This window comes from Silene latifolia, chromosome X, assembly GCF_048544455.1.
Source record: "Silene latifolia isolate original U9 population chromosome X, ASM4854445v1, whole genome shotgun sequence".
Classification (NCBI taxonomy): Eukaryota; Viridiplantae; Streptophyta; class Magnoliopsida; order Caryophyllales; family Caryophyllaceae; genus Silene; species Silene latifolia.
Window position 1 is genome coordinate 16507111 of NC_133537.1, and position 21612 is coordinate 16528722.

The following is a 21612-nucleotide window of genomic DNA, read 5'->3' on the forward strand; positions in this document are numbered from 1 at the left end:
AAGCTTGATAATTTGCAGCAACTCATGGCGGAGCCAGTGGCTATTTTGGGTAGAAAGTTGGCTAAGGAAGGAAATGGAGCTACAGTTCATCTCTTAATCCAATGGTCTAACAGTGGACCTGAAGATGCAACATGGGAACCTTATTATGAGATAGCAAAACGCTTTCCAGAATTCAACCTTGAAGCTTGAGGACAAGCTGTTGATAAGGGGAAAGGATTGTAATGAGAAGGAATTGAAAGTAATAAGAAGCAAGAGCTGTCAACAGTTGGAAACAGAATTCTAAACAGAATTCTTTAGAATTCTGTTAGAGAGTTTTGGCGGGAAAAGTTGTTAGAACTGTCTTTAAATAAGCTGTTTTGGTTGTTAGATTCATTCATCATTTTTGCTGTAATATCTCTCTTACTTCTCTCTAAACATTCCTCTGTAATTCTCACTTACCAGAATTAATAAGATAAAGCATTCGATTCTTTTCTCTTCATAAGAATCCTATTATTGTCTCAGTTTTCCTCGATTATTCCTGGAATTCATATCAGTTTGGGAGGTTCATTGCACAATCCGGCTACATGGACCAAGGCCGTTCACTATAAGGTAACTTTTATAGTTTCTTTTTCTTTGTTGTCTTCTTGATAAAGCAGTCGGAGTTCAGTTAGTTCGACATTAGTTATTTATGGGGGATTAGTGGAGCATATGATTTTAACTTATGGAGGATTAATAATCAATTAGTGGATATTCCTTTCAAAGGACCGCGTTTTACTTAGTGCAATAATGGGAGAGGAGTAAAGAGGGTTTATGAGAGGATTGATCGCACTCTTAGTTCGAAGGATTGGTTTACTTTGTTTCCGGATACGGGCATAAAACACTATCCAATACAAATATCGGATTATGCACCAATTAAGTTAGACTTACATTTAACGCGGAACACGTGTAAAAAACCTTACAAGATGGATGCTTGAGTTCTCACGCATGAAGATTGTATTGCTCTCATTAAGAATGTATGGCGCTATCATGTTTGGGGAAACCCATCTTTTCGAGTCGCAAGAAAACTATCAAGAGTGCGACAATATGTTAAAAAGTGGGCTCTTGATAAGCGATTACAATGGAAGCAAAAATGAGAGGACTTTGATTTAGAGTTGGAAAGGGGTATGGATATGGCAATTACAGAAGGGAATGATGATTACTATACAAAAAAGAATGAGGAGGTTCGTGAGTTTGCTAAAGCAGCAGCGGTTTTTTGGCGCCAACGAGCGAAATTGAAGTGGATGGTAGAAGGGGATACTTGTACTAAGTACTTCTTTAATTGGGTCAAAGGCCGGGCAGGGAGGAATTTTATTCTTGGGATTAAGGATACTAATGGTCTATGGGTTTACGAATCTGAGCTTGTTAGAAATATGTTTCATGATTCGTTTTTTAATCTGTATAATCCGACTCAGATGATGGATGATGATACTAGATTGGTGAGTATGGAAAATTTACTAGGTAACTTCACAAGAGTTGTTACTAGTGATGATGGTGATATCCTAAATTGTCCATTCACAGCCAAAGAGGTTCGATGCGCTGTTTTTCAGATGGGTGCGCTTAAATCTCCGGGTCCAGATGGTGTCCCAGCTATTTTTTTACCAAAAATGTTGACATTTTATTAAAAAGGATGTCACTAAGGCGGTTCTATCTGTGTTTAATTCGGGTGTGGTCCTTAAGGAATTAAATCGAACTTTCATTACTTTGATTTTGAAGTGTGACAATCCGGAGGGGGATAGGCGACTATCGCCCTATTAGCTTGTGTAATGTGTTCATGCGAATTGTTTCCAAATGTATCACAAATAGCTTGGCCAAGGTGATGGGTTACTTGGTTGGTGAGTTTCAGAATGCTTTTGTTCCTGGCAGGCATATCTCGGATAACGTTTTGCTTGCGTATGAAGCTCTTTATAAGATAAATTCTCTTAAAAAAAAGGAAAGTATGGTCGTTTTGCTTTTAAGACAGACATGAGTAAGGCTTATGATCGGGTAAGATGGGATTTTCTTCAAGCGGTCCTTATTAAAGTAGGTTTTCCAGGATGAATGGTCAAGTTGATTATGAACTGTGTTACGACGGTGTCGTATCAGGTCCTCTTTAATGGGGGCACCATTACGATTATTCAACCCCCAATGTGTATTAAGGCAAGGAGACCCCTTATCTTCTTATCTTTTTGTTCTTTGTATGGAAGCCCTTTTCATGTAGTTTAGATAGGGCACAGTTAAAATGGGTCCTTAAAGGGTATAAGTCTGTGTAGTGGTGAGCAACCACTAACTCATTTGTTTTTCGCGGATGATGCGGTGTTCTTTCTTCAGGATCAAGGGAACTCATTCGAAATGTTAAGGTGTATTTTGGAAAAGTATTGCCAAGCGTCGGAGCAGATTATGAATGAAGATAAATCGGGGATTTTTTTTAGTCCTAGTACCATACTCAGGAGTGCGCGTCGAGGATTAAAATGTCTGAAGATTAAAGGCAATAAGGGCCTTGGAAAATATCTAGGATTACCTACTGATTTTCAAGGATCAAAAAGGGAACTCTTTAAGAGCATTATTGATATTGTGATGAAACGTATCTCATCATGGAATGGAATTTTTCTCTCACCGGCGGGAAGGTTAACTCTGATTTCTTCCGTCCTATCAAATCTTTCCAACTATTTTCTATCGGTCTTTAAAATACCGGTAAGTGTGACTAACAGGATTAATTCTCTTTTGTCATATTTTTGGTGGGCTGGATGTAGAAAGGGGCAACCTATTCATTGGTGTAGTCAAAAATTCCTGAGTTTACCGAAACGCGAAGGAGGCCTTGGCATTCGAAATATTGAATGCTTAAATAAGGCAATGTTGGCTAAGCATGCGTGGCGGATTCTACGTGGTCATGATTCCTTTTTCACTCACGTTTTTCGACAAAAATTGATTAGGGGGAAGGGTTTTTGTACTGGCAATGTGACTCTCAATAGTGGGGTTATCATGGGGCGCTAGGAGTGTTTTGTAGGGGTTAGAATTCATCCGACAACATGTGGGATGGAAGCCGGGTTTAGACTCGGACCTGAATGTTTGGTTGAATAAATGGGTCAGTGGTGAATGTCCTGAGCCAAATGAAGGGATCTTAGTTTTAGAGCATCTGGAGTTATGCAATTTAACGGTTAAAGATATAAGGTGCCAGAGTAGTAATGGATCTAGTACAACTTGGAATGAACCTCTAATTCAAAATATTTTTTCAGATGACAGTGCCAAACGTATACTTGTTACTCCTATTGGTCGTTCGCGGATGCGGGATGAACTTTACTGGGTGCATAATAGTGACAGGGATTATAGTGTCAAAAGTGGTTATGGGGTTCTTTTTGGTGAGTTCATGGAACAAAAGGTTCATGGAACAAAAGGGGTCGAGTAAGGATAAATCAAGGCTTAATGATGACGAACGACTTTTTTGTAAAAGGAAATTGTGGCGACTACCAGGGCTGCAAGTGTGGAAAATTCTGATTTGGCGAATCATTACCAAATCACTGTCGGTGGATGACAATTTTGCACGGCGAAATATTGGAGTTGATCCGGGATGTAAGTTATGCAATAATGATGGTACGGTTACAGAAACAATGGAACATCTTTTTCGTGATTGTCATGTGCCACGAAGACTGTGGGCATCGTCAGAAATTGGCATTCGTTCAGAACATAGGTCAAATCTGACTATTGGAAAATGAATCATTGATTGGATCTATTATCTGGATAAGCTCGAGGAATCGGATGGTCGTTTGGTCAGGTTTTTGGCCACATTATGGTGTTTATGGAGTGTCCGAAATCAGATTCATTTTCAAGGGGCAACTTTCCATCCACAAATGTTCGTTCGGCATTGGTCTCAAGTGGTGGGGACGGCAGATAGGGCTTTGGACATGGTTAAGACTGGTAAAGTGAATTGTGGCCAGGATGGCTCGGGATGGCAGAATGAACGAACTCTCTGGGTTCGGGAAAGCAAACCTATTTGCGTCGTGGGAACCATTAGCGCATGTCAACATTTGCGTATTATGGTTGATGCCGGATGGAAATCCATGGATAATGCAGGAATAGGATGGGTTGTTTACTCTGATATTGGGGAGGTTATCTTCTCAGCTAGGAGAAGTATTAGAGTTGCGTCGGCTTTACAGGCTGAAGGGTTGGGGCTACATGAAGTTCTGTTATGGGCTGTGGATCGGGGGATTCGTCACTTGGAAGTTTCCTCGGACTGCCTTTCGCATATTTGTCATCTTGCAGGGATTCAGAAGCCACATCAACAACTAGCGGATGTCCTTAATGACATTCATGCTCTTGCTCCTTTTCACTGTCTAGCCTTTAGTTATATTCATAGATCTTTTAATAATTTTGCTCATGGCCTCGCATGTGAGGCTATGAATAGTTAGGTATATCTTTCTTTATGGCCGCCAAAAAAAAAAAAAAAAAAAAAAAAAAACTATTTAGCTGGTTCACTGATAAGCCCAATGACAAACTAATACTTTTTGCATACCGGTTTAGTTTGGATTCAAGTCGGGTGAATCTAAAGCCCTAAAGGTGTTAAAAGCCCCTTCTTAAGTTTTGACATTGATCAATTATTTGGGCCTTCAACCTAGGCTAAGACCTCAAATAAAACTAACAGCTACTCGCATTTGTTGATCCAAGTACCCAGAAGGCCAGTAGGTGCCTCAATCGAAGAGAGTCGTAATTTAACAAGAAGTGTTTTAAGAGCTCGACATATAGGAATTATGTTTGGTGTCTCGAGATATAGATATATTTGGCTAAGTAGTTAGTGATTCCGATTCGATGTCTATTCAAATAAGAGCTACTAGATGTTCGACTTGACATTGTAGAAGACACCAAATTCTATAACATTATTAGAAATACTTTTCCTAGCCTCTCTCTGAATGTTCAGGGTTCAGAACCACGGAATCATCGTGGTGAAGCGAAATAACCAATGAAATCACTCTACAGAAATGCTAAATCTAGAACAAAACTACTACTTACAAAACAAACACCAAACAAACTGTTAAAACTATAATTTTAATAATGACAGGTTGCTTCAGGTAACTATTTCACCTACCTAAGAAAACTAACTTGAGATTGATTTGGTTGGAAGTTACAGTTTATCAATAGTGTGATCAATTGTGTATAATCGTTTGGTTTGCGTGTGTAGAAGTTCTGAAAGAACATACGGCTTCAACTGATAGTCGCTTCAAGACATTCGGACAAGGGTCTCGCCCAAAGTTGCTGTTAGTTATGACCACTGCACATCTCTGCTTCCCTATGCACCTCTGTGACATTTACAGCAAAAGTCACTCTTACTGATTTGTGCGGATAAAAGTTTTTTCACAAATTCTCATCTTAAGACGATTTTCATGAGATTATTATATGACCACTATACTCAAATTCTCATCTCATATTGTTTTCTAAAGGACTGAACATAAAAGACAGAATGTGGTTTCGTACCTTCTGTATGACCGAATTTGAGGTAGGGGCATGGCATTTTCCTTGCTCAAACCTACCACAAGTTCCGAGAGGAGTCCCAAAGCTTGCGAATTTGATGGAAGATATGTACTGGTTGGATGCACATTGCAAGTGGAGTTTGGGTCTGGTGCGAAATTCTTGTGTTCTGCCATAGCTTTCAACAGTATCCAGCTTCCAGCTCTTAATGCTTGGATGATACTCAGAGATCTGTGCACATACTGTGCTCACCGATCTCTTTTTAATAGATATTTTGGTCGGATCTCCGCCCATTTCCTCAAATACAACAAGTAGATTTCTTCTGGGCTTCAACCACGCTCGAGGAACATGATACCTGGATCATTAAAAGTATTGCTAATATGTTATTTGGGTTTTGATCTTTTTTGGATGTAGATCGCAAAAAGCTGACCCACCCAAATGACCGGTCTGTAGACCCAAACTAAATAATGAAACTGATACCCGAACTTAGCCAATCCAAACTGGAACTAACCCGAACTTTGTTGGCCCCACTATTGTGAAATAACCTAATCTGACTCGGCCCAAACTGACCCACCATGAATTGACTAATCGAAATTATACCTAAGTTCGTAACACAAAAATGACAAGAACCTTAAAAAACATGACCTAGAATGAATTGACTCAACCCCAGCGACCCAATCCAAAATCAATTAACACATACATTTGATCAGACTTGAAATCCATAATATACCCGAAAATGACTGGACTGAGCAAACCCAACTCATAGCCGCCTAAATTGTTAAGGCAAAGGGGTAATCAACTAACCATCTCTGAGAGGGCTTGCCACATCCGACTTGGCACTTAAGTGGTTGGAATCTCCCGGTATAGCTGCAACCGTTGCATTGCCCTTGGGAAACAGTTGTCCAATATCTCCCAATACTTACCCCATTGATCCACACCTGACCCTTACCCATGCTGTGCATGTCCACACCGAGTGGTTCATTTCCTTCAGGAGCATCAAAGTAAGCCTGCAGTATTCCAAAGAGGTGAAAAATTAAAGCTAATTCATATAGAGAGCCGAGATAAGAGGATAATTTCCTCGTACCTTATGCCACACAAGTGGTTGCCGTTTTGGTAAAACTATTTTACTGTCCATCCAACCCACTATGGATGCACTATTTGGAGATGCCAGATTCATCGACTCCCCCTTCAGACCAACCTGGACAGTAGCAGCTCAAATTCTTCAGTAAGAGGTTTGATTAGAGCAAGAAATAAAAAGGTTGTCGCAAAACTTCAATGAGACGGTCTTACATATTAGACGAATCAATTAACAAATAATTAAATAAGAAATACAAGAGTATTTGCCATTTGGGTTGATTTCACATGTGTGACTGTCTCATACAAGACAAAATGAAAGGTCGTAATTTCTTCAATATTTGATCACCTGATAGGTCCATTTTTTCTTAGACAGATCAAGTCTCCCTTTGTCAAGACCTTCCAGTACAACTGGTCCAAGAATTCCGGTGTTCCAATTCTCGTAATGCTTTCCTACATTCTATAGGAATCAAATTTTAAAACATTATCAGAATGAGAACAGGATTAAGAGATTCTTAGTATAGATAGATCAATAGATGAGAAAAGATAGTGCTTACAGGTAAACCAACTGCTACACTTAGCAGTGCGATTTTGTTTCTCCCGGACTTCAGATTAACTTTTTTACTGAAACTAAATCTTCTGGCTTTTCTTCCCCCAAATGCAGATCCTACAAATGATTATATCAATTAATAAATGAGCAAAAATAAAGATCCTTATTTGTAGAGGGAAATCGCTTGGAGGATAGTCCGATACCAATAAGCTGCCCGTTTATGAAGGCATGAACAGCATCCCCGGTAGATTCCACTATGAGTGTGGGTAATTTTCCGCCATGGAGGAATGACTCAGATGGCTTAACACGAACACTATAAATAAAACCAACACATGAGGAAACAAGTCATGCCAAGGTTTAAAGTTTAAACTATAAATCTATACTTTTTGATAACAAAATAGGGATATAAGTATCGCTTTTACCTAGTTTTGTACCAGAGATAGTCAGTACTATCCCTAGTGACATTTATTTGCTCTAGTAGACCAAAAGCAGACATGGTTGAGCTATCGTCTACAGCAGATAAGTCATTGTAACTCTCCCACTGATGTATATTGGCATTGCTTGGCATCATTACCATGTGCGATGTTTGCTCCCCTACCTTTTATCATATGTAAAGCAAGAGTCAGAATTTCACTGATTTATCACCCTAGAGTAGACTTGTAAAATCTTATTCGACTCGGACTGAACCGACTCGACTCCAAACTGAAGTAGTCCGAAACCAATTTAGACTCGAGCAGGAATAAATAATTTGAACAAGAACCTTAATAATCAAGTCCTAAAATAGTGGGAGGACCCATAACCACTGACGCAAAAATGATCCAAAATGATCAGATAAAAGCACACTCATAATGACGACAAATCTACTCTATGGCAAGTCCGAGACAATAAAGAGTGAAATAACTTCATTTGCAGATGTAAAGCCTTTTAAATATAACAAGTCTCTAGAATACATACTTTTGCAGTGTTGAATGCAACATTTTTGCAATCTGGAAGGATGCTGATGGACCATGGAGGTAGGTTATAGTGTTTATTATTGAACAGAACTTTTGCACCCGACTCTGGATCATAATTCGCTAGAAAGGCAGCACAGCTTCCCTTCACTGGATAAAATACATGAGCCTGGAGAACATTAAGAGAGTGGTTCGAGTTAGTTAAGACTGCCCAAATATTAGTCGTACAAGATCAGTGCAGTAGCTACTATATCAGTAGAGACGAAACCTGTTGTTTGGGGCCCAATTCAGTAACGATCGGATCTGCTGAAACTAAAGCAGATTCACATAACTTGATTGCCTTGTGAAGTTCTTTCAGATGACCGTACTTCTGTTGTCTTATCAAACCTGCGTGCAGAAATTTGGTTACAACAATTTCAAGGTTTCCCCTTCATTTTTACCAGTGTTAAAAGTCTTGGAACAATTTATTATCAAGGACAAGAAAATAAGTTCTTATACGTAACTAATACAATGATGAAACAATTGGATTTTTACCATATTCGTCGATAGGGGCATCATAGTCATAACTGGTAGTGATGAATGGACCGCCTGCAGTTCGTCCAAAGTTTGTCCCGCCGTGATACTATTTTACATGATATATATTGGAAGTGTAAGAGAATACAAGAAACAAAACAAGGAAGAAGTGGAAAAACAAGACCGAGGTAGAATGAAACTACGTTTGCTAGAAAAGTACCATGTAGTAATTCACCAAGGATCCTCCGGCCTGTATGAACCGTGCAACTGCAAAAGCCAAATCCTGTACCGGTCTTTGTGAGCTAGACTTACCAAACTCAGTGAACCTGCTCAGAATTTGCACACCAATTGACTTCCGGAAAGGAAAATGTTTGGATGCAACAAACTATAACAAGGAAAGGAAAATACCAGCCACTCCAAGCCTCTGTCCATAGTTTCGGTTTATATGGTCTGTTGGGTGTAAATTGATGACAGTAGAAGCCATTGCATGTGTTAATCTGCCTCAGACAACAAAACATAATACAATAACATGAGAATTTGAAAGACATTTTGTATTTTTATACTACACAGTAATTATGTCCATGTACTGGCGAAGTCAGATTTACAGCAATTTTATCAGGATAAAGATACCCCTGAGCATTTAGATTAAGGGGTTTGATCTTAGCTTAACCAAAGATCTCGCGTTCAATTCCTTGAGAACGCAGTGGTGTTAAAACTTAGTATGAAGAGCTTTGCCAAACTAAATCAGATGTATAGATGCATACTTCAACCAAAATCTGAGGATTACTACTATGAGAAGGGGCTTACCACAGGATCAGGAGTTTCAATGTCCTTGCACATTGTCCACGGAACACCTGTCTGTGTACTGACCGCCATCTTCGCAGCCCAGCTCATATAATTATAACCCTCTTGGCCAAGATGCGATCTTAGATTCCCATACTCGTTCTCAATCTAGAAGAAAGGATCCAACCCCATATTTTAGAATCATTACTTACATAATTTTTTGGTAATGAAGGCATGTACCAGACGGACTCACAAATTCGCATTTGTACATTGTAAACAACAATAACACCATACTATAATTACTAGGAGTAATTATTCCGTTAGATGGAGTTGGGGATCGGAACTGCAATGGCCGATGGGTACTTGACTGGGAAAGAGGCACAAATATTTACATGTATTAGCACAGTATGCCAGATTCGGTCCAATTCTGATTTGGTTCATGTTGAACCAGGTTTCAAGTCCAAACCAGCTCAATGTTCAGATATCAGTTCAAATATCTCAAATCAAATTTTCGGATTCAGTTTTATGATGTGAGGTGTAATTATATTCCAATGCAGGGATGGAATGACAGAAGCTAGACATTATTGATCATATATAACTGGCTACAAGTGAAGCTCCCCTCGATATGAGCAGGGTTCAGGAGTCTCACCTGAGAAAGAATAATCGGTCCACCCTGAGACTGGTATAGATTATGACTCTTCAGCAAGCTGACCACCTTTTCCGTGAATCCTTGCATTGCCCTCTATAAGACGGCATTACACAATTTCAGTTAGTTATGTTAATCGTCTACGTGCCCCTTATAAATTACCATACAAGATTGGAAAATGTGAAACTTTGGAATTACCAGACCTTGAAAGGTTCATTATCTGTTCTGAAGCTGATGCCTGGAACATACTTCAGCCACACAGGAAACCCACTACATCAGCAAAAAAAAAAAAAAAAAAAAAAAAAAAAAAAAAAAAAATCAGCATATTCATGAATTCATTTCACCCTAAGCACTTAAATCAGTTGACGGAGAGTTGATCTAGCTTAACCAGAGGTCCAACCATTGAAGGTTCAACACTCAGAGAACCCAACGGTGTTATAACTCAGTATGTACATATTTACTGCCATTTGGTCGTACCCGACTCATCCGGACTACTCCAAATGATTTACTCCAAATATAATAAAAATGAATTGACCCATTTTACCCCCGTCACCAAAGCACCATAAAAGCAAAAGTCCTTAACCTTAAAATAAAGCAGCAACACTGTCAAATCTGAAGTACTAAATATCAGGGAATTAATGAATTAGAAAATTAAATAAAATACTGAAAAATAGGGAAGGTGGTGTATACCCAAAATTCCACTCAGCACAAACATAAGGTCCAAGTCTAAGATGAGCATATAGACCAGCTTTCTGTACAATCTTCAAGAATCTAACCAGATCATTTCTTCCTTCAAAATTGTACTGAGAAATTTTATACCACACCGACAAAAAAAATAAAATGAGTATTCATATAGATCCAAATCTACACCGTTTCTTGTTTAATAGCGTCTTAACTTAACACAACTTTCATAACCGATTAAAATATTGTGAGAGGTCGTCAGTTAAGACGGTCTTAAGCAAGATCAATCGACAAATCTATACTAAAAAAATAACATGAAGTAAATACATTGCTGAAAATGATATGATGATGATGAGTAATAGAAAAGAGTTACATTGCCAGGAGAAGGCTCATGAACATTCCAAAACACATAGGTGTCAATTGCATCAAGTCCTCCTTTCTTTGCCTTCATTATCAAATCTTCCCACATCTACATAGTTGCAAAAAATCAATGATTTCGGGTCGACTAACACGAAGTATCCACTCAAAAACTCAAAACCCGCAAACAGAACAGTAAAAAAAAACACAAATGAATTTACCTCAGGAGTACTTCTGGGATAATGTATCGAACCCGAAATAATAATTTTCCTTTGCCCATTAATCAAAAGAGACTTCCTATCATAACTCACACTACAATTCATCAACTCTACATTAAATAACAACATTAGCACACATAAAAACATCAAAAAATTCATTTTTACTAAATTATTACACCCCATTTTTTTGTAATCTTCAATAAAATAGAAAATGTGGGTGAATTATAGTGTTTTTAGAACAGATATATAAAATTATGAATCATATAATTAGAGAAGAAGAGTGTTTTAAGATAGTTATGGGGTGACTGTGTGACATGAAGAGTTGATACACACAAGTCACACTCTATATTTACTCTTGTGTCTTGGAAGGTGTGGACACGTATATATTTATATAGTTAGTCAATGAGTCTCCCTTGTGACGGCTATATCCGTTATAAGCTTGTGACGGTTCAATTATCATTCATATGGATAGATAAAACAAAATTTAAAGTGCTTAGGAAATCACGAATGATTTGTTTTATTTATCCATGTGGGTTTTACTTGACCCATCTTATGCTTATAACGAATATCAATCATCAGCCCCATCACAAAGGAGAATTTGTGATAGTCAGGAAAGTCTAAGTTTCACGTTATAATCATATACTTACGTCAATGGAATTAAAAGAAAAAAAATTGATTAGAATGTGTGTTATGTAATGATATTTATGATTGTAACGTAGTCACGTTACGTTACAGCTTTGCAAAATCACAAATGTCAATGGCTATGTGAGTATGTCATGTGTGTGTCAATGTGGCATTGTAGTTTGGGACTTTGGGGTTTACTAGATTCGGTATAATGTGATGCGAACTGAATTGAATTCTAAATTGCTATCAAATGATTGAGTTTAATTTCGATATTATAATTTGTATAAGGATGAAGGTTAACCTGAATTCGAGGCCAAAATTTAATAAGGTTAACTTTTCAGAGGATTAAAAGTTGTTTAATTAGATTTCTTTGTTATAATAAGTGGGTCGGGAATTTAGGTTGCTCTGATAGTGGCATGATTTTTCGTGTGTAAAGGAAAAAAATTATAAGGGCTATGAGTCTAGAAGGAAAAAATGGGTCAAGTATGATTTATTTTGAACGAATATTTGATTCTTCCATATTAGAGTCTTTTTGAATGTTATTTTTTACCATATTTTCTTTGATATATTATTTGATTTGATTTGAAAAAAAATATAATTTGATTCGATTTGAAAAAAATGGGAATGATTCTTGTGATGTAAATGTAAATTTTTTTGGACCACATTATTATATCTTATTTATACTTTTGCATATTTATGTTAATTGTGTACAACTCTCCAAATCTGTACGGCCTTACCAATTGGAGTATAATTATGGAATGCACCATCTATTTTCAAACTGTAGATTAGTGATTAGTCCTTCTCAATGAACTCACTCCGTCCCGATTAATGGTTATATATTCATTTTGATACAAAGATTAAGAAAAGAAAAAGAGTGATTTTAAACCACACAAAATCATGATATCCCACTTGCATACGAATTGATCCACAATAACTTGCCCAAAATAAAAATAGATAATTATTGATTGAAATACCCTAAAAATAAAATAGATAATTATTAATCGGGACGGAGGGAGTATGTGGTGATTAATTAATTATTTCTTTTGACTGAAAAATTTCCTATATTTGGGAAAAAATGACCAAAATGAGTAACTATGACTCATCACATCCCCCTTATACTAAAAGAATAGGAAAACTGAAAATTTTCCCGCCTAAATGCTTTTAGCTAGAAATTGGGCCTAATTTTTTCTAGATATGTATTGGACCTAATATATGGTCTTTATGTGTCACAGTATCTTATCAAACACCGCAACTTTTATAGTTGGGCCAAATGTATTTTATTCATTATTATCTCATTAGTCCAATATATATATATCTTAAATGTTGTAAATATTATATTTAAAACGTATGCATATTTTACTCATATTATTAAAATCAATATGTGCTTTTCACTTTTTTATTCTTTAAATTTTTTACTTCGTTTAAATTCTTACTCCGAATATTGTAACAAAAATTACAAAAATAGTTATATGCTTCAAATGCGTAAAAATTGCATAAGTTTTTGTAATTAAACTAACAATCTTATTTTTTTAATCATAAACTTATTCCGAGTAAAAATGTAAAATTCGCTCTACTTTAATTCTTAATATTTTGACACATTAACAATTGTAGATAATTAAAAATAAAATTCAAAGTTCATTTATATGTTATTATTTAGCTCTAATTGTTAAGTTCTCTACACATGACAATCTAAAATACCGTGTAATTCGCACGGGTTCTACACTAGTAATCAATAATCAATTAGGAGATTTTTTGGGTACACTCGATATACCATTGTATCGTCAAAGCATCTTCCTATAATAACTAAATAAAAAAATTTTCTAACGTGTGCCTTTAGCCAAACCTTAATAAGCGAAATATGGAAAAATTTGTAAGATATTCTCATTAATTATGGTAAAAATAAATTTACACTTATATTTGTCATGAGATTATACCGTAAATCTTTCTATATTCAATTTATTAATGTGCTCCTAAAATAAAAATATAGAATGAAATGATAGGGTGTGATTCTTTGTGGGTCAGTTGGAATGAAATCAGATTCAACCATTTTAATTATTGAGATTTGCTGCTAAGAAGAAAAAAATGAATAACAAGGTCTGACAATGGAGATCTGGCAACAAATTTATAATAAAATCCTGCCGACATTATTATCAAGGAGTAACATTAATGATGTGTGTGCCGTGTAGCTTCCTCAGATATAAGCAAATGAAGCTATACAACTTGTTTACTTCACTTCATTTATCTGTATATTTGTTGTCAAACTCTATTCATGAACTGGCCGTACTAAATGAATGAATCAAGACTTAAGTTGCACAGATTTAGGTCTAGTCCCATGATAGAATTGGAATAATTATTCGTTGTGCACAATAGTAATTAGTAATTATTATGTGAGACAGTTTTATGCTATAAAATACTTTTATTAGGTGAAAACTAAAAAGACAATTCATCTATCAACATTAAATGAATCTCATTGTCACAGGTAGGACTATCTGTTACCCGTCTTACCATTAGATGTGACCAATTGTTACTTTGAGGTAGACTAGGCAGGATATACATCATGTCCTGCTTGTCTGGAAATTGAAGTTGAGGTAAGCGGGTTGTTTTGGTGATTTGTTATGTCATGCACGTATTGTCCATTATACGTGTTTGCTTAATAAGATTGTGCTCCTAAGATCATTCTTACGAGAAGAATAATTATACATTTACATAATGTTCCTATGTTTTTTCGAATCTTACAAGGTAACTTTGCATTTTAAAAACACATTCGTGGTGAACCTCAATAACAAAAGAGCATTCATATTCAAGAGGATGGTGGATTCTTAGCACTCTCTCTTTTAAAAGGATGTCCTCTTTAATGTGAAATCAATTTGAACATCTCTTTGAGAGAAGAAGAGGAAGACTCCCTCTATTTTTAGAGGAAATACAATTTTGGCCCTTGTGCCCACTAGTCATCCCTTATCTACCATGTGTCAAGTAATTTGTTACTTTTTTATTTTTTTGTCATCAAAAATTTATGAGAAAATGAATAAGAGGATCCTATTTGATGTAGGAAAAAAATGAAAAAATGTTAAGAGAACGATGGAGATAATGGGAAATGAGGTGTAAAAAAAATAAAAGAAAGGAAAGGAAATAAGAGGAAGAAGACATACTCTTCAATGTGTATGCTCTGAGATTCTATTCCCGTGACCTTTTATTCCGTCAATTAATGTCGTTAATTAGGTGAGTTGGCAATGAAGTGGCGTTGGGTGGGTGATGAATGGACATTGACTACCCTAGCCTCACCTTTGACCATTCATCACCACCAATCCCTCTCTCAACCATCGGTTACACCACCTCACGCCATTATTTCGGTTACCGGACGTCACAACCACCAGTCCACCCCCCACCACCACCGTTGGTGCCTTTCCTTGGCTCCTCACGCCAGAAGCGCTACGACCCTAACCTCTCATCCCCACAAGCAATCCCACCTTGGTAACCCCATTCCTCTCTCCAAAAACCGAGATCTAGTGTTTTAGGGGAGTGGGAGAAGATTACATGTACTACTCCACTAAATCGAATACGTTATTCGAGTGGGGTACTCTTGAAAAGGTTCATTGGTAGGCTTAAAATTTGATTAGTGTTTAAAGGGATTAAAGGTACTACTCATCTCAACAAAAAGCACTTTCTTTTATGGTTATCCATGCGAAAGAACTCAACAGTTAAGCATGCTTGACCGAGACTAGTCTTAGGATGGGTGACATCCTGGGAATATTCCCGGGATGTGCATGAGTGAGGACAAAATACACTGGAAAGGACCCGTGTTGATTTGTGAGTCATGTACACAGCTTGACGAACAACCGTGAGTAACCGCTCCCAGCCCTAGGTTTGGGTCGAGGTGTTATATTACATGGGTAGGAGAGAAGTTTTAAGGGCCAGGTTAGCGGTTTTGAAAGGTGGAGAAATTTGGCGGTCATGGAGGTAAGGTGCGACGGTAGTGACGGTGGCGGCGGTAGCTGTGATTGTGGTGGGTTAAAGGGAGTAGGTGATAGTTTGGGGAGGGGTTGGAAATGATAGGTGTTGTGTAGGAGCCCTTAGTCATTAACCAGCGAGTTATGTTATCGCCAATTCAGCTACTTAACGGTATAAATTGACAAAACAAAAGTTAAAAGTCATGGTGATAGATAGTAATGTAGTAGAAGGTTACCGCGTTTCTAAAATGCAAGGTTGCCTTGTAGAGTCCGGAAAAAAAAAAGGTTATTATATGTAGAATAACTCAAAAAAAAAAAAAAAAAACATTGTGCATTTCAATAAATCCAACAATTAAGTATACTAATTAATTCGATTTGTTCTTATGGTAAGATTGTGCTCCTAATTAATTCGATCCATTAGTTAGGCTTTGGCCCTGTTTGGCAAACGTTAGAAGCAGATAGCGTTTGATGAATACGGTTGGCAGATTTTAGTAGCAGGTTTGACCATCATATGAAATTAGCAGAATTAAGAAAACGTGTTTGGTAACTAGCAGATTATATGACAAATCTAGCATTTCTATGTATAAACTCAATATGCTATTACAATATGCTGCTATTAGCACTATATTCAAAAATAGTAGATTCTGACCAATATGCTATCTGAATATGTTATTAACCAAATACGTAAAATTAGTAGATTGATTGGTCAAACTACTATTTAAGCTAAAATCTACTAATTTCGCCTAATATATTGTTTAACAAACAGGGCCTTTGTAACATTATTAAAAGGGTTGGGCACATGATAAGGAGCCAATTAAGGAAATAATTACTACGTCCAAAAATTTCCCTCTAATATTTGTATCAATCCCGAAATTTTCATCGTCCAATCTTTAACCTAGCGGTAGAGATTAAGGCAACTGATTCATAAAAAAATATGGGTTCGATTCCTGACTCTTGTGAATGAAAAAACCAAATTCGGAAGAAGTGTACCTATTAAGTTGTCTTCCGTATCCCGAAAGAGATTTCCCGAGTTGTCGGTATCCCGGTCAACACCCAAAAAAAGAATTGAGTCGAGGTGTTGATCAGTAGGGTTGCGCATCAGTGCAAAACCGGATCTGACTGACTGAAGATTGAAAAATAAATTTAGTGGACCGATAACCGGAGCTAAAGTTTCGGGGTCCCGGACCGGACCAAACTCGATTTTTTCGGTCCAGTCCGGTTTTTGACGGAAAAAATAAAATAGTTATTTAAACTATTGTTTAATTTAACTAATTGTTATAATTGAGTTTATAACGATTTAACGTAAAATATTCAATTTATTTACAAAGTTTCTATAAATAAACATGGTTTAGAGTGATAGAGCACGATATGAGAGTTCTGGGGCTTGAGGAGAGTATGGTGACGGAGAGGGCACAATGGAGGGAAATGATACATGTGGATTTTTAGTATTTGATGTTTTTTGACAGATTTAGTGTTTTTTTTATTTAATTTAAAGAAATTAATTTATTTATTTTTCTCTCCTTTATTACACTTTTTCGCCAACCACTTTCTTATAGATTTTACCTGGTTCATTCCGGATCCTTAACTCTATTCGGTTTTTAAAAATCGCTTTAATCTTTTCTCTCGATTTAAATTTTAAGTTTTTATAAAAGAAAGACGGAATTCGATTTTAAAACCCCTAAATTCACCTTGACTTTCCATTACATTTTCGTTCTTCCTTTTTGTTTTTCATCTTCCCTTTTTTTATTCGCATTTTGAGGCGTGCGTTCACCCATGGACGGTTCGAAAAGATGATTCATGTCAGCCGACCCCAAATCATTTTGGGATTAAGGCTCTGATGTTGTTGTTGTTGTAATTGTTATAATTGAGTTTATAACGATTTAACGTAAAATATTCAATTTATTTACAAAGTTTCTATAAATAAACATGAAAGCTATATACGAAGTATTTTGGTTCACTCGGCAGTCTTAGACCGAACGAGACCGAAGACCAAAACTTGAAAAATAAGGATCAATGATTGAACCTAAAAGATTTCGATCCGGATTTAGTTCATACAAAATGGTTCAATCCGGTCATTTGACTGATTTGGCCCTAAATTTGCTCACCCGTGCTGATCAGATTCAATCATTCGATACCATATGTTTGTATGGGAATCTCCCTTTTTACTACTAAGAGAATAAAAATTCTCTTATAGTTTTTCCTTCAAAAAAACATCTAACTAAATAAGGTAATAACTAAAACTTGCTTCCATTACATTATTATCTTTTCAATGAATATATTGTTATAATTAAATTCTAATATTTTAACTAAATTCATAATCCTAATTTTTTCATAAAATAAAATAAAATTGGTAGTAAATTATAAAATACGGAGTATATAAGTTGTTAAGGTTTCCAGTAATGCAATAATTACGGAGTATTACTTTAGACAATAACCTGACACATACTTACTATTAGGTTCGTGACAAAAAACAAATTCATTGAAAAAAAAAATCACAACTTAACTTAATTTTCTTTGATTAGTTTTACATTTCATTTTTTTTATATCAAAATACAATGCAGTAAAATATTAAATATTAATAAGATGCAAATTTTAAAAGATACATATGGAATTGCATTAATAATATGTATGATATGAGGCAAAATATGTTGCGCTATTTTTTTCACAATTCTATTTTCCTGTCTTTTGATACAAATAATCTACAAGTTGACTATCTCTTTTTGCAATTCTCTAATATTATTGTATAATTAAGTCATTACTTGAGGTTATTCTCTTGGAAATTTAATCATTTACTGTAATAATGTTATTTTTAATAATGAAGTAATTATATAATTAGGTTCAGTTAAAACGTCAATCTTAATTATTTGGTGTAAAAACTACTCTATCAAATAGTCTCTCTTATACCGACTTAATCATGTTACCAAGCTATAATATTTCAGTTAGTTTTGCTGAAGACGGGTCGGAGCAAATGACGGGTAATGTCACTCACAAAACGGATAGGGGGGACAAGGTGGGGGCACCCCCATGTGCTTCCCTCTCTCCTCTATTTGGGTCATTTGTGAGAGAAAATGGTATCCGTCACTCCAAAGTGACGGATACGTGCCGTTTTCAATGAGATTTTGTGATAATATTTAACGTCTTTGTACATTATTATCTAAAAAATCGTGCATTTGCGCGGGATCTACAGTACTTATTTGTGAGAAATGAGAAATGAGTACAAGCGGAATGTATAGTGTCGGTGCACGTGCGACCATGCGAGTATAATTGGAAGGAACTGTATAGTGGTCGTTGGGCCACTTTTCACTCAGCCCGATTCCAGCTGCTTTATTTTCTTACTTCTTTGGCCCAATACTCTTCTTCACCCTTTTCCTTACCGTTATTAGTCGTTACCACATACCCCACGATTAAATAATAAAGAAAATTACCGTTATTAGTCGTTACCGTACACTTTTTACTCATTCTCGTTTTTGACTTTCTTTTATCAAAGCAAACTTTTGTTCTATTTTATCGTCGATTTTTATGTTCGAATATTTATCCTTTTTAGACATTTTCATTTATCATAGGAAACCTTTGTTGTAGATCACATTATTAAGGACGAAATATAAAAGAATCTTTTTTTTTTTTTTTTTGTAAATAATGTGAAAAATGGCATCGTCTTGAAAATAATCTACATAGTATATTAGTATAAAAGCCAAGTTTTCTCTTGTCTTTTGATTGACTACTGAGTTTTTATATGTGGCCCCCTCATATTTCATATTCATATTTTAATTACTTATGTTAAAACATAAGTTAAAATGTCATAATTTACATAAAATGTTGCAATTTACATACATTCAACGGGTCTAACATGTCAAATACATTTAATATAATTATAATAAAATACGGTTGTATATTATCTGATATTCAAATCTAATATTTATCAAATATTCGAATTTCCAAATATGGACTTGATGGGGCATATTCTGCACCGCTGACCAAGTCAACACATTGAGCAAGGTCAAGGGTATTCACAGCAAAGTCAACGACTTAGACAGTCTAGCCGGTGAAGCCCATCTACTGTCACCCGATTCTCGGCCGGACAACTAGCCGGTAGGGACACAAATCCGCGTACTCATATCCAAGACCCTCGGCGAGCCTGCCACAGGTCCATCGGCCGAGGGTATAACAGTCTTTTCACCTGATAGCCACTTGGCCACTACGTGACAAAAGGTGAAAGCCTATAAATACTCCTCAATCTTCATTGAGGAAGAGATCCACAAATTGACCTAACAACCACTATTCATCTGGTAATATCTTGCTTATCTCTCTACAATACACTCTTAGCCAAGTTACAACAACTTCTCTCTAAGTTTACTGACTTGAGCGTCGGAGTGAGTACGCTCGGCCAAAGCCGAGCCTCGCCTTGTTCATCGTTTCGGGAGACCGCAAGGAGGATTCAAGCAAGGACATCATTCTACTAGCTACGAGTGGTAACAAACATCCGCTCCGGAATTACACAGGAACAATTGGCGCCGTCTGTGGGAAAAGCAAACTAGAAGCTAGTCACATTCATTCCCAAACAACAAAAACAAAAACACAAAAAAAAACCCACCCAAAAAGCTAAGATGTCGAAACAACAAGAGGTAGTCGCAACCGACGAAGCCACATTCTACCAAGATGATACATTTCACCATTCTGGAGTAGTGCAACCCTCCACCGGCGGAGTAGTCCAACCGGAATTCGGAATGCCGATAACATCGGACACGCCGCCGCCCGCCAACCAGGTCACCATCATGGGACAGGTGGTTGACGTAGCAAAACTGAAGACACTCCTGGACCTGATTGGGAGCACACCAGCTCACATAGGTACGCCCACACGAGTGGCGGAAACCGTCCAGGAGACCAGGGCCCAGAACGTGACTCCAAGAAACCTGAACGGAGCACTGGGAGAAGCGGACCTATCAAGACGCAGGAGGAGCCCAAAGTGGTCGTGGTAAACGTAAGTCCTTCTCGCACTCGGGAGAGGACATCGCCGCCGCAACACCGACGAGGCACACCAGGGGAACAGTGGCCCGACTCGTGGAGAGAGCGGAGAAGAAGCCCGAGCCGGAGAAGAAGTCCTTCCCGCTACGAGGAGAGAAGCCGGACTAGGAACGCGAGGAGTCGGTCGCCGCGTGTCATCCGACACGTGGTCAAACAGCCCCTCAGTGATTATGTCCTAGACACCGCCGTGCCAACCAAGTCGAAGTTGCGGCGTTCACATATAAAGGAGACAGCGACCCGACCGACCACGCCGAGGCTTTCGAGTCTTACATGTCGGTATGGGAGCAGACTGATGAGGTGCAGTGCCGAGTCTTCCCAACGACTCTGCATGGGATGGCTCAAAATTGGTACAAGGGGCTTCCCGACGGTTCGGTATCTTGTTTCGCCGACCTAAAAGACGCCTTCTTAGCCCAAGTACTCTTGCAACAAAAGGACGGTCGTGGAGACGTCGGACCTCCCGACTATCAGCGGGAGGAGGGCGAGTCTCTACGAAGCTATATGAAGAGGTTCGACGGCAAGGTCCAGCAGATTCGGGAAATCAATCCCCGGCGGCTTCAGATGATGATGAAGGGCCTCCCAAAGGGAAACTTAAAAGACGAGCTCATCAAGCACGGGGCCAGGCCTAGACGCCGCGAGGAAGATGGCCGACCAGGCCATCAAGGTGGAAGATTACCACAAAACCCGGGTAGGCCCCGGCCGAGGCCGAGCCCTCGAGAGAAAAAGCCGCCGGGATGATAGCCGGATGAGAGGCGCCGTGACAACAACAGTCACGATCCGATGATAAACGCCGAGA

General features: G+C 37.5%; 1 protein-coding gene across 2 annotated transcripts; it reads right to left on the minus strand.

Annotated features, from left to right (window-relative positions):
• Positions 1–4848: 4848 nt before the first annotated feature.
• LOC141623030 (beta-galactosidase 3-like) lies at positions 4849–11585 on the minus strand. Of its 2 annotated transcripts, none has more exons than XM_074439062.1 (19): positions 11230–11585; positions 11025–11120; positions 10661–10773; positions 10174–10240; positions 9974–10066; positions 9349–9492; positions 8950–9038; positions 8762–8867; positions 8563–8650; positions 8297–8415; positions 8029–8197; positions 7501–7672; positions 7282–7391; positions 7086–7195; positions 6878–6988; positions 6539–6652; positions 6259–6461; positions 5461–5809; positions 4849–5285 (listed from the first exon to the last, which is right to left on the minus strand). In XM_074439062.1, exons 1-19 carry the CDS (start codon positions 11407–11409, stop codon positions 5133–5135), a joined length of 2586 nt encoding a protein of 861 aa, XP_074295163.1. In that variant the 5' UTR covers positions 11410–11585; the 3' UTR covers positions 4849–5132. The 2 variants fall into 2 exon arrangements, with proteins under 2 accessions (XP_074295163.1, XP_074295162.1); XM_074439061.1 differs by having other exon boundaries at positions 7501–7676; positions 8033–8197; positions 11230–11573.
• Between the last annotated feature and the right edge of the window lie 10027 nt (positions 11586–21612).